This window comes from Leopardus geoffroyi, chromosome B2 (assembly GCF_018350155.1).
Source record: "Leopardus geoffroyi isolate Oge1 chromosome B2, O.geoffroyi_Oge1_pat1.0, whole genome shotgun sequence".
NCBI classification, from domain to species: domain Eukaryota; kingdom Metazoa; phylum Chordata; class Mammalia; order Carnivora; family Felidae; genus Leopardus; species Leopardus geoffroyi.
This window is the reverse complement of record NC_059332.1, coordinates 35225908-35238588: the sequence shown is the minus strand read 5'-3', so window position 1 is coordinate 35238588 and position 12681 is coordinate 35225908. Positions and strand designations below refer to the sequence as shown.

At 41.8% G+C, this 12681-nt stretch overlaps 1 protein-coding gene and 1 long non-coding RNA gene across 3 annotated transcripts in view; both read right to left on the bottom strand.

Annotated features, from left to right (window-relative positions):
* Positions 1 to 6: 6 nt before the first annotated feature.
* Positions 7 to 12681, bottom strand: part of KCTD20 (potassium channel tetramerization domain containing 20) — a 37569-nt gene continuing 24894 nt past the window's right edge. Inside the window, exons 3-8 of one of the 2 annotated variants that reach the window (XM_045500816.1) lie at positions 12225 to 12498; positions 9324 to 9426; positions 8848 to 8968; positions 7133 to 7330; positions 5229 to 5339; positions 7 to 3926 (exon numbers count right to left, since the gene is read on the bottom strand). In XM_045500816.1, the coding sequence (XP_045356772.1) occupies positions 3634 to 3926; positions 5229 to 5339; positions 7133 to 7330; positions 8848 to 8968; positions 9324 to 9426; positions 12225 to 12498 (1100 nt within the window). In that variant the 3' untranslated portion in view covers positions 7 to 3633. The remainder of the gene's footprint in view (positions 3927 to 5228; positions 5340 to 7132; positions 7331 to 8847; positions 8969 to 9323; positions 9427 to 12224; positions 12499 to 12681) is intronic. The other variant, XM_045500817.1, reaches the window with a different exon arrangement.
* LOC123609639 lies at positions 7447 to 8383 on the bottom strand. Its single transcript, XR_006717877.1, has 2 exons — positions 8286 to 8383; positions 7447 to 8096 (listed from the first exon to the last, which is right to left on the bottom strand). It is a non-coding gene; the product is annotated as an uncharacterized LOC123609639 (long non-coding RNA).

The following is a 12681-nucleotide window of genomic DNA, read 5'->3' as shown; positions in this document are numbered from 1 at the left end:
CATGAACACAAATGATAATATTTTATTATAGAAAAAGCATCCCAAATACAGGATTTTCGTAAACACTGGTAGGTGAACAAGTGCAACTTTCAAAGTAAATACAAAGTAAAGAGGTAAAACCTATAAGCATCTTGCCTTTAAGAGAAAATGTACTGTTCTTCTGCAGAGGTGATCCCACCCACAGCACGAATGTGGCTCCGTCTCTACCAGTGAAGGCATCAGGTTCCCTTTCTGAACTCTTATGCCCCTTTTAACAATCTCAAAATAATGGCAAGAAGTGGCATTGAATAAATTACTAAAATCCCTTGATTCTTAACTTTCTATTGACTTGATAGAAAAAAAAAAAAAAAAAAAAAGACTCCATATCACACTTTGACAATTTGAGTTAAAAAGCCTGTGCTCTGATTGTTTTCTGCAAATACATCCATCCTTCCTGGGCTTATTCCACAGTATTTTCATAGACTTGTATACATTAGATATCACATTGGTTTCTTGGAATTTAGCTTAAAATAATATTGGCTGTTACAAATTGTGCAGTCTAGCTACTTTCTAGCTTCCTTACCATTTTTGCTGTCATTTTTTCTGATACTTTCCCTCCACTTTGGAGAAACCGTTAAGTAATCTCACCAGACACATGTTAACACTCTTTGCCCACTCTCCAGCTCAATGCCAAATGTTTCCTAGTTAACGATACATGATAATGATGCATTAACAAACTCAGATTCTAAACCTCAAATTCAGGTTTACCTTGGCTTGCTGAGATACCTCTGAGTAAGACAGTCTGAGCAAAACCATCTTATTTTGAAGATGGTTCTGTATAAACAGCCGGCTTACTTATTTAGGCACTTAGAAAAAGAAAAAAACAAAACAAAACACCAAACCTGAGTTCCACCTTTATTAGAAATACCTCTTACCCAGCTGGCCATTAACGGACTCTGAAGGGAATGACAGCAACCCAGCCACTGTCCCCGTGGGGACTGCATGGTCCTGCCATTATGGAATGTCCTGGCCCCAGGAACAAGCAGCTATGGCTAAGGGGAGCCACCAAACTACAGTGATGCTGAGCTCCAGACTGGGAGGGTGGGGGTGCAGAAGAAACCTCCCTCTCCACAAGAAGGGACCTGTGAGCCCCACTTTTCCCTTTGTCACCATCATCTAGGGACACTGGCAGATTTGCCTATACAGGTTTCTAGCTCACTCACCCTATGGGTTGGGGCCAAATGCACATGAACCCACTATGGGGAGGAAAAAAGAACTCCTTGAAAGCCTGAGGAAACTAATCATTTACATAGAACAAAGTGTTATTAAGTACATGCCATACTTTCATACCTGGCTTTTTACCTAAGCAAGAACTAATGAGTTTTAGAGTATTAGCTGCGGCATGTTTATACTTAAATGTTAATACGTAAGATGTACAACAGAAGTTATACTTACCAGACCACACAGTTAATTCTAATTCCTCTGTGATGGCACGGAAGTCAACTGATAAGCATAAAGCACCATTAAACAATTATCTGGGCTGGTCAGTTAGTGGGTATGAGTGTAGGGCTGGTAAGGTTAAAGCCAAACCTGACAAATGAGTCCATGAGTTTCACAGACCTAAAAGTAACCTCTGGCTACAAAAAACACTAATCCTAAACTTTAACCCTTGCCATCAGCCTTACAAACTGGATGCCAGTGGTAGTCAGAAGAACTCTGTAGGTGGGAGATGGCTCAGTTTAACCCCTTACTTCTACTTCTTTACGAGTAATGAACAGAGCATTGATTTCCACTGTGCTGCTGGTCACGTGCACAAGACAATACACTTCTTAAGAACATTCTTGTTCTTCAAGCCTGGAAAGAGCAGCTTTTGACATCCATCTGACTTTACTTTTGGAGGACTAGGACTAGGACAGTCATAAAATGGAATCCACTGGGGCACCTGGGTGGCTTAGTAGGTTGAGCATCCAACTTCGGCTCAGGTCATGATTTCACGGTTCGTGAGTTCGAGCCCCGCGTCAGGCTCTGTGCTGACAGCTCAGAGCCTGGAGCCTGCTTCAGATTCTGTGTCGCCCTCTCTCTCTGCCCCAACGACTTGCATTCGGTTTCTGTCTCTCTCAAAAAAATAAACAGTAAAAGAAAAGAAAAAAAAAAAAAAAGGAATCCACTAACTTGTCCTATGGTATCTTATGGGAATGGAATTTAAGAAAACTAGTCACATTATCTTAAAGATGTTAAGGAAACTATGTACCTCTTTGAAATTTGTGATGAGTAAAGGTTCTGGGTAGGTGATAAGAAGACCACCTTTACCACAAAATGACAAATTATCCCCAGACACTTAACATCTGGCTCTAGACTTGAAATTTAGCTCTGCTAATAGCCATGGGGACATAAAGGAAAATGGTTTAGTACTTGGGGGGAGTGATCTCGGTTGTCCTACACCAATGCATTATTAACACAAGAGTCGACAGATCAAACAAAATTACTAGGTGTAATATCCCTTCAACTCATCCTTCCTTTGGGGATGACAGTAGTATGGTTTTTTTACACAGTGTGAGCTGTGTAACTGGCTACTTCAAAAACAAATATCCTGATATCCAAAAGAATTCCACAGTATGAAAAGAACATACAAAGAAAAATCCTGCGTTGGGATAAAGCCTGTGAGGTGATGTTTCCGCACTCAGCTTCACCCCAAATGTCCCCTTCCCTGGAGCTTTTAGAAGTCTTTCTGTTGAGAAACCAAGCACTTGTGAGAAATTTCTGCTCATCTCTTGAAAACCTTTAAACCGTATCGACTGAGGTTTCCCAGACACACCCATAGCAACGTGCTGCCCTAGGGTGAAGACCTAAAGGCTTCACACCAGATTCCGAGACAGGATGATCAAAGTGGCCTGATTTGGAGAGGTTCTTGTACTTGAGTTGTGAATTTCATTCCAAATGATCATTCCAAATAATTGATTTGTGTAGGCTCAAAAACCTTGAGCCTAAAAAGGTTTCATAAACACTGTTCTGCTATTACTAGAGTTCCTGTTAAAGAATCTGTATGGTTTTGAATTATTCGTCGCATTAATGAAAAAGCTGAATTTAAACTCTTTAAGAAATTTCCTTTTGGACATTTTGATGACAGCCTAGGTCTTCCGGATGCAATCTGGGCACAGAAGCCACCAGGAATGGCATCTTCATTAAATCCTGAATAAGAATCCCATTAGTACCTGGTTGTGGAAGCCAGAGATTGTCTCTTTTTAAAGTCTGGTCCCTTTGCTGCTCAGTAATTCATTTCGCCTGGTGTAAAACAAACAAAACAAAAGCCAAGAACAAAGTGTAAAGGATGAGGACTGCTTTGATGAATAGGAGGCAACAGGAGTCTTGACTTCCTTTCCTGCTTTTTGCAGTTATGCAAAGACTGAGTAAACAGCACCAGACCCCAAATTTTCAAGTTACCAGGGCCACTGCCAAGCTGGTAGTGAGTGCCTTTCATCCCCTGCCGGAGGCACAGATTTCTCAGTAATGAAAAGGACACAGGTTATTTGTGGGAGAAAGGGAGAGGATGGAGAAGCATGTCTCCTATTCAGGGTGAGACAAACCATGGGAGGACTGGCTGTGGACATTCTGGACAGAGAAGTGCTCTGAAGAGGGGTAGGTCCACAGCTGGCCCTAATCTTGAAAGTCATTAGAAGCCATCTGAGAAAGTGGGGCATTCAGCCGGTCAAGTTCATCCACTTGGGGTGGGTGGTGCATTAATATCTCCTGGTCCTCTAAGACATCTTCTCCAGCAGCCACCAGATTAGTGAGGGATTTGCTTCGGACACACTGGAAATCCACGTGGCGACTCTTCCCTTCTTCCTTTTCCCATGACATCTGGATAAAGGGGCGCTGCACATAATTATAGATTACTTCAGATCGGCCACCAGGTCTTCTCTTAATTTTTTCTTTACAGGTAGGATAACCTGAAATAAAGCAAAAGGCCATTCCCATGACTCCAGCAAATTGCTCACTCCAGCTTCCATACTTTCCCTTCCCTAACCACATCAATTGTCTCCCAAATTCAAAGACTGTGCATGAAAACTACTGGGGAAATGACCCCTGACCATGCTATGCCACTCCCAGTCACCTACACGCACACTTCCCATCTATCCGGGCGAATAGGTCTTATCCCTTAGAAAGGAAGTAACAAAAATTCTATCCCTTCTAATGGCAGGGTGCATAATTTCAGAAGCTGTTAGTTCCTGGCAGCAATACCAGAGAAGTCTTGCTAGGCCATGGCTAACTCCAGTCCTCTAATTCTACTGCGTAGAGAACACGCTGTAAGAGAAGCAGTTAAGAAGGTGTGTAATGTGTAGCCTCAAGAAAAAAACAGGAATGTTGCCTAAAAAATCTGAAAGGCTACCACATGGAAATGGGAGAAATCTTACTCAAAGTAGCTTCAGAGGCTAGAACTAGAAAGAAGACAGAAGACAGAGGAAGTGATCTACTAGATCTACTAGAAAAATATTCTAATGGTAGAACAGTGGATGGGCTTCTCTGGGAAATGGAGTAATCCTTATCACCTTGTTCCGGGAGTTTCCAGTTACCAGAGAATGACACAGTGGAAAGAGATTTAACAGATCTCCAAAATCTCTTCCAACTTGAAATTCCAACCTAAGTCAGACACAGTGAAGATCTGATGGGCTTTGTGGGCAAGACTGAGACAGCGAGATTAAAAAAACACTCGTGGAGGTGTGACCAGAATAGCTTCAGCATTCTCTAAGAATCAGTGTCTAAGACCCCTCCATGAGACCACCGGTTGGAAGTCATTGCTCAAGATCATTTAAAGCAGTTCTATCAACACATACAGACATTCCTCCAAGGTATGTGGTGGAAAAAATTAAAATTTTGAGTCTCCAAGCTATAGTTTTCAGAAGGACCCTTCCAGATCCCAAAAAGATCCTCACCAAGACCTGGAGGAATGGCCCTTGCACTTGGTGAGCCCACCAGTGTCCTTAGTCCTCACTGCTCTTTGTCCCAAACAGTTAAGTTGGAACTTCTTCCTGCAGCTGTTTTAAAGCATTTACAACTAGATACAACATGAAAAGGAAACGTAAGGGCAAACAAAAAAACAGGAATCCTTCAAAGGGGTAGGAATGTGGTTTTCATATGTGCCTATTCTCTAGGTCCTCTGGAAGCTGAGTTTTAGGGACCTAAGCTGTGCCCATAGATACAACCTGCTCCATAAGCCAAGCAAGCTGTATACTAACTGGGATATTTATTACCTTCAATTCCAATGCGAATGTTTTTCAGGCCCCGCTCCTTTAACACTGTTTTAGCGACATCACGATTCTCAATATATTTGAAGAATCTATAGAGCTTGGAGCTATAAAGAACTGGAAAAATGAAAAACTGGGTTAGTCACGGAGTGAAGACTTCCAAAAGAGGAGGGAGATGAGCTAAGAGAATCAGACTAATGAAAGATATATCTGACACTGACGCCAAAAAAAAAAAAGAAAAAAAAGAAAAATCCAGTTGGATCACAGATTAAATGTTAAGTAATAGATCAGACATAAGAAAGAAACCACGTGAGAAATTTTTATAGTCTCAGGGTGTGGAAGACCTTTCTGGGTACGGCATAAAAGCCAGAAGCCACAAAATAAAAACTGATATATTCAACCACATAAAAAAACCCAAAACATTGCTGCGTAGCCAAATCAACATTAACACAACTAAAAAGACAACCAACTGGGAAAACTATCTGCAACTCTTATTACAAAGGGCTGATTTCCTTAATATATAAAGAGTGGTCACAGAGCTTTCACAAATCACTAAGTAAAAGACTAACAATCCATTCTGTAATGGGCAAAAGGCACAAATAAAGTTACAGAAGAGGAAATTAAAATGGCTCTTAAAAACGAAAAGATGGTGAGTCTTGATCGTGAAATGAGAAATGCAGATTGAAACATTCAAATGAGAGGCTATTTTTTACCTATCAGAGTGGCAAAGATGAAAGTTTAATAAAACGCTGTTTTGTTGAGGGTGTGGGAAACAAACCTGTCATATGTTGTTTTGAGATGGTTTAACCTTTGTGGAGGAAACTTTGGCAGCATCTACCAAAATTATAAAGGAACAAAGCTTTGGCACAGAAATTCCATTTCTAGGAAACTTTTTTTAATAAAGATTTTATTTTTTTAAGTAATCCCTATACCCCAACATGGGGCTTGAACTCACAACTCTGAGATGAGGGGGTTGCAGGCTCTACTAACTGAGCCAGCTGGGTGCCCCTTTAGGAATATCATTCCATAGAGATATATGTATGTGAAAAGACTATGTTTAAAAGGATATTTATTGCAGCATCATTTATAATTTCTAGCTTAAATCAACAACACAGCTAGTTAAATCAATTATGGCACAGCCATGCGGTAGAATACCATACAGCCATAAAAAAAGATCACGGAAGGTTTTTATGTTAAGACATGGTACTGGACAGTCTGTAGAATAGGGTATTATTTGAAAAAAAAAAAAAAAAGGAAAAATCATGTATGTAATTGGTCGTGCACTGAATACACCTGGGAAGATATAAAAGAAACTGAGAAGGAAAACGGGGTAGATGAGGCAGGGATGGGATCAAGACTTTTCAATGTATAACCTTTTGTACTTTCTGAACTGTTACCAATTCAAAAGGATTTGGGCGCCTGGGTGGCTCAGTCAGTTAAGCATCCGACTTTGGCTCAAGTCATGATCTCGTGGTTTGTGAGTTTCAGCCCCCGTGTCGGGCTCTGTGCTGACAGCTCAGAGCCTGAAGCCTGCTTCAGATTCTGCGTCTCCTTATCTCTCTCTGTCCCTCCCCTGCTCATGCTCTGTCTCTCTCAAAAACAAACGTTAAAAAAAATTTTTTTTAAAGGGTTTAAAAATGACACAAATGGAGAGAAGAATGACACCACCAATTAATGGCCTCGGTATCGCCACCACACTGCCACAGTATCAGACATTGGGGGCAGGAGTGGGAGGAATAACAATGTCATATAAGCCGCATAAAAGTTAGATGTGCATCACTAGACTGCACCAGGTGAGTGTGCTCACTGCCAGCTTAACAGTGACAGTCATGCTGGTTACAGGATGCAGCTGTTACTCTGGGCAGCATGTTTCCCGCTGAAACCATCTACACCGTGCAGGGGGCTCCTACTTTGGGAATATTCCTCCCCCATGGGAGGGGGGTGGTCTTCATCCCAGTCCACAGAATCCTCATCCGTCAGCACGACGATGTGGCACTCTCGCTCCCCTTTCTTGGCACAGCCCACCATGATGGGCAAGATCAACTCTTCGAGGTAGTGGTCAAACTGCTTGTGAGCACCATCATTAGACAGTTCATGCAGTAAAGCACCTGGGGAGAGAAAATGCAGGTGAACGTCCTATCTGCCCAAGCGCAGAGATTACCGGAGTGAAAAAGACTATGAGGTAATGGCTGTTGTCACTGATAAGTTCCGGAGAGGTGGCCCATTTTAAAGGCAGAAATTGTTTCTTGCTCTGAAGTGCTAATTAAGCTGATTTTGTTAAATGTTTCACATTCCATTACTCTTTAACTTTCTCATGCTTAATAATCCCTGAGCATTCTGAACAAGTGAGGTTTTACTAGCTGTACAAGGTCAAACCATAAACATTAATTCTACAAGAGATACAACTGCTGTCTGGGGATGACTGTAGTACCTCTTCTCAAGATGCTCTAGACCCCAATTTCATGGAGTTACAGTACCACAGAAGAGGAATAATCTAAGTTTAATGACCCCAAGGGACTTGCTCTAACTGTGTGCTAAACTCAGTAGGGAAACCACAAGTCTAGAGAACTTCTTGGAGTATGCAGGGAAATGTATCATGAACCTCAAAGAATAGTTTTTAAAATAACTTCAGGAAGGCTAGGAGATGATAAGAAAATGGCATTTGCAGTCAATCAGTTCTAATCCCACCTTTAATGCTTAGAGCTTTGAACATGCTAATTTCTCAGTCTTCTCATTTGTTACATGGGGTTATCACCTGGCTTTCAGGGCTAACTGTTGTAAGAATTAAGCAAGTTCACAGCTATAAAGCTATTAGTAAATAATAACAATAATAAAAATAGGGCACCTGGGTGGCTCAGTTGGTTAAGCATCTGACTCTTGATTTCAGCTCAGGTCATGATCTCATGGTCCATGAGATCAAGCCCTGAGTCCAGCCCTGCTTGGGATTCTTTCTTTCTCCCCGCCTCTCTGCCGCTCCCTCACTTGCTCTCTGTCTCAAAATAAACAAACATTAAGGGGCACAGCGGGATGAGCTGGATGGCTCAGCGGGTTAAAGCATATGACTTTCGGCTCAGGTCATGATCTCACGGTCTGTGAGTTCGAACCCCTCATCGGGCTCTGTGCTGACAGGTCAGAGCCTGGAACCCGCTTTGGATTCTGTGTCTCCCCCCTCTTTCTCTTCCTCCCCCTGCTTATGTTCTCTCTCTCAAAAGTAAGTAAAAAACATTAAAAGAAATTTTAAAAATTAAAAAAAAATAATGATAAAAATAATTCTAAGAAGAACCCAGCCAATTTATGCTGTTTGACTTTATGAGGGAAGGCTCACTCATGTCCAAGAATCAGTATCCTTATTTATTAAAGAACTGAGACACCAGGTCCTTGGAGGGGAAGCAATTAGCTTGGTGACTCACTTGACAAGCTAGATTTAGAACCGAACACATGTTCTCTTTTGTTTACTTCCTCACAGTGCTTTGAAGCATGAGAGAGGGAATGGGTTAGTATCACAGTACCTGCCTCCCCAGATGATTTTCAATTTAGGCTTGAAACTCTAGTAACAAAAAGTTACTAGTCAAGCAAATTCAAAGTTCAGTGGCTCAAATGCAGCTGGGAGTGCTCCTGTACTCACTCAGATCTTGACATCGGATAGTGTTGAAGTCAAAGTTTATGCAGAGATAATCACATGTATCTCTAAGGTCTGGAATAGAGATGCCATCCGGACAATTAATGATACCAGTTTTGTAATAATCCTGTAAACAGATTAAAAATAAGAAATGAAGGCGAAGAACAAGACGAAAACTTACTTCCTCAACCCCCTATTCATTCCTGGTTCTGTTAAACTGATAGGATACTAGAACTACCACCAAGCTGGATGACTTATCAGATGGCCAAGTGGCTCCTGGCTCTCCTGGCCTGTTTAATCCCAACTTGATACCTGACAGGCAAGAAGTACTTAAAAGTTACCACAATAGAAAATAAAGAGGGAAGGGCAGTAACGGAACTACAGACCGAAAGTCAGTTAACAATCTGATGGAGACCTCAAGTCTGACTTGAGTCTGTGCCTGCCCCTGGGGAAGAGAAGGTAACAAAAAGGCTCCTACACACCAGCACGGTTCGAAATACAGTTGCACTGATTCCTTCAGCAATCTCATACTCTCCCTTCTCATTGGGCCGAGTGAAGTTGTACTCTCTTCCTGGTCCAAACATTCTGAAAGATACCAGGCAACAATGTTACCTTCTGCAGTCCAGCTGGATTCTTCACAGATGAGGCTGACCCCTTGACACCTCATTCAGTAAGACTCCATTCCATGTTCCCATAGTTTAAGAACTCATAAATTAAAAACACGGTGGTGGGATCCAACCCCTATTAAGAAGCTCCCTCCAGACAGAAAAGGCGGCAGCAATTGCTTTCAGCATTTGAGCAAAGGAGAAATGAAGCAGCAAGTCCTCCAGGTCCACCTGTGGCGCTTCTGGGACAGCAAATCAAGTTGGAAAATCTCTGGAGTGTGTGAGTGTTGCCTCTCAAGCCCTCCCCACCACCGAGGAACCCACCTATAAACTGGCAGCTCAAGAAGACAGGGGGTCTCATGCTCCTGACCCTTCCTGTTCTTTTCCTCTCTCAACTAGCATTATCTAGTATGCCAGTCCTCAGTATTTCTGAGTTTTGCTGTTCAGACATCTAATGTGATAGATGAATCCAGAGCGCTAGGTGTAGATGTTAATGTTCTCCCTTTCCTGATACATTTTTTTAATGCTGGAGTTCTGGGGGAAATGCCCCTCTTCAATCCGAGGAGTAGCTCTAAAGATGGGAACTTCAGGTCAACTAGGCAGGGATGGTAGATACTAGGCTCATCAGTGGTTTGACATAGTTCAGAGGGGTCTGCTCTGCGCATGAACTCAGAAGTCATGAGGGCACAGGGAGATCTTCCTTTTTCTTACTCTTTTCCCATCCTTCCTCCCTCCAGTAAAACTGGACTCATGACTTCCACCACTCCCACTGTACATCTGAGTTATGGAATGGGAAACCAGAGTGAGGGACAAGGCAGGCAGTCAGGATCTTCAGCCAGCCCGATTTAAGTTTCCAATTGGGCCTCACTGCCACTTCCTTCCTGAATCTGCTGGGAACCCCTATGTTCAACGTTCAAAACTGTTATCCGCCACCCTAAATTGGCTGCTTTTCAAAGGTCTGAAAAAGACTCCACAAATAACATGCTTTTCAAACCACTATACCATACAGAAGAAATCCATCTTGATAAGTGTCTTCAAAGAATGCTGACATTTTTCTGGAACATTCTGGCTGAAGTTTAGCCAAGACAGCTATGAATCAAAATAGTCAACATGCCATGTAATCCACCCCCCCTTCCCGCCCCCCAAGTATCATCAGCGGAACCTAAGCTCAGAGTTCTCTATCTGGTAGTGACATGGATTAACGTTAATCCATTTGCAATCTCTCAGCTTGTCCCCCTTGTGACTACTGGCCCACACCTGTAAGCTCACTGCCTAGGCTTATGCACACTGTATATAACCTCAGGACAGAGAAAACCCAAGTAACTCTCAGAACAGATAACTTCAGCTGACTCAGCTGATGAACCACCCAGATAAAGAATCAGACTCTCTTGTCATGGGACAACTCATTCCTAGATTCAAAGGGTGTCACCCAAGAGTCTATTAATCTATTACCCAGAAAATGCTTGCTTGCTTCTCTTGATCACTGTTTTCAGAGGCAATCTACCTCAAAGAGCAGCCTGTGTTGAGGCTAATGCTGACTTTGAAGCGGGGGAGGGGGGTGCAATAGTGTAGTGATACCAAGACCGAGGACAGGAAGTCAAGTCTGATAAACTATAGGGCCAATTTGGAAAATGTTTTAATGTCCTAGTTTAGTCTTAATTCAGATGTCTGAGAAATATACAAGTTTGATTCTGGTTAAAAATAGTTCATCATGAATCTCTATGTATATGTTCAAATATAAATATATTTGAATAGCTGGATTCCATTTAGCCTAAAACTCAACAAATGAGTATGGTCCATTTTGATTTCTAAATCAAAGTCCTGAGTGAGGTTAGATCTTTAAATAAGATCTACTTTGAAGTAGATAAAAACCCTCAAAAGCCAAGTGTTTGTGTGTACACATACAAGTTATTGTCTTTACTCCTTTCCCAATCTGCTCTTCCTCATGTTAAGGTCTGTGGTTGGCCAGAAAGAGAATCTCCTCACTCCCAGCCCAGGCTCCAAGAATACTTTCTGGATAGTGCTCCTCCTTGGCAGGCTCTTTCCATTTCCTAAACTCTAACCCTAAAATGCTGGAGGCAGGAAATGGTAAGACTGCAGTCTAAAAGCAGCACAGAGGGTGGAACATGAAGAAAAGAGAGCTCAATCACGAAACAACGAAAGAGCCAGATATAAAGATTTGGCTTTGGAAAACTTGAATAGTGATGGAGACATTAAAAAATGACAGCATAATCCTCCTGCCAAGCATAATGGGCAATGGATGGCAGGTGAAATGCTCTTTAGTAAAATGCCTTTGTTCTTATGTCATGTGGAACCCATGTCTAATTCTATCTTTTATTAAAAGGCAAAAGAAAAAAAACAACTTAGATCTCACCTTAACTCTAGATCTTTGACGTGGAACTCAGAAAAGATTATTACTTTTGTGAGGTATACAAACTATGGGGTAATAGAAATCAGGTCTCTTACTTCTGCTTTAGAGTGAGTTTATCGAGGACTAAGGAATGCTACTCAGCAGATTATTTTCCACAGTTCTGACTGCTCAGGTAGTTGTGGGGGCTCATTTTACTATACTGGCTTTGTAAAGAAATTAAGTACATCCCCCAAATCATCAACAGATATAAGGTGTTTTACAAGCTTGCCCTCCCTGTCTCATAAAAGTATGAAGGTAGAAAAATAAGCAATCAGTGCTTCTTTTCCTCATTCTAGTGCAAGATAAACAGCAGGTATTTCTATTCATAGAGAACAGAGTGGATTTGGAAGGAAATTATCATCAATTACCTTCCCAACATGGTATCCGGATGAGCAGTGAAAATTTGTGGATTCACAACAAAACGTGTGCCATCTACAAGAAGTGTCACTTTCTCTGGCGCCTGGGAATGAATGTTACTGCCAAAGCCCACAGTGCTGTTTCCAAATCGTTCTGGAGCCATAAAGGGTTCATGGTTCCGTTTATTCCCATTTTGGAAGCAGGAGCCTTTGATGTCTTCGGGAAGTGGCATTATGTGAGGAAACTGGAGATTTGCTGGCTGAGAGGCATAGTCAAGTGAAAGGTCTAAAAGATCATACAAACAAACCAAAATAACATGACAGCAAAAAGGCTTGGGGGGGAAATAAAACTGCTCTTCTTTAAAAAACCAATTTACCCCCACCCCCCATTTTTAGGTGTTCACAAGCAAAAAATTCTTGCCTCGAACAAATCAAAGAAAAATAAACTAGAAACTCATATTGGATCACC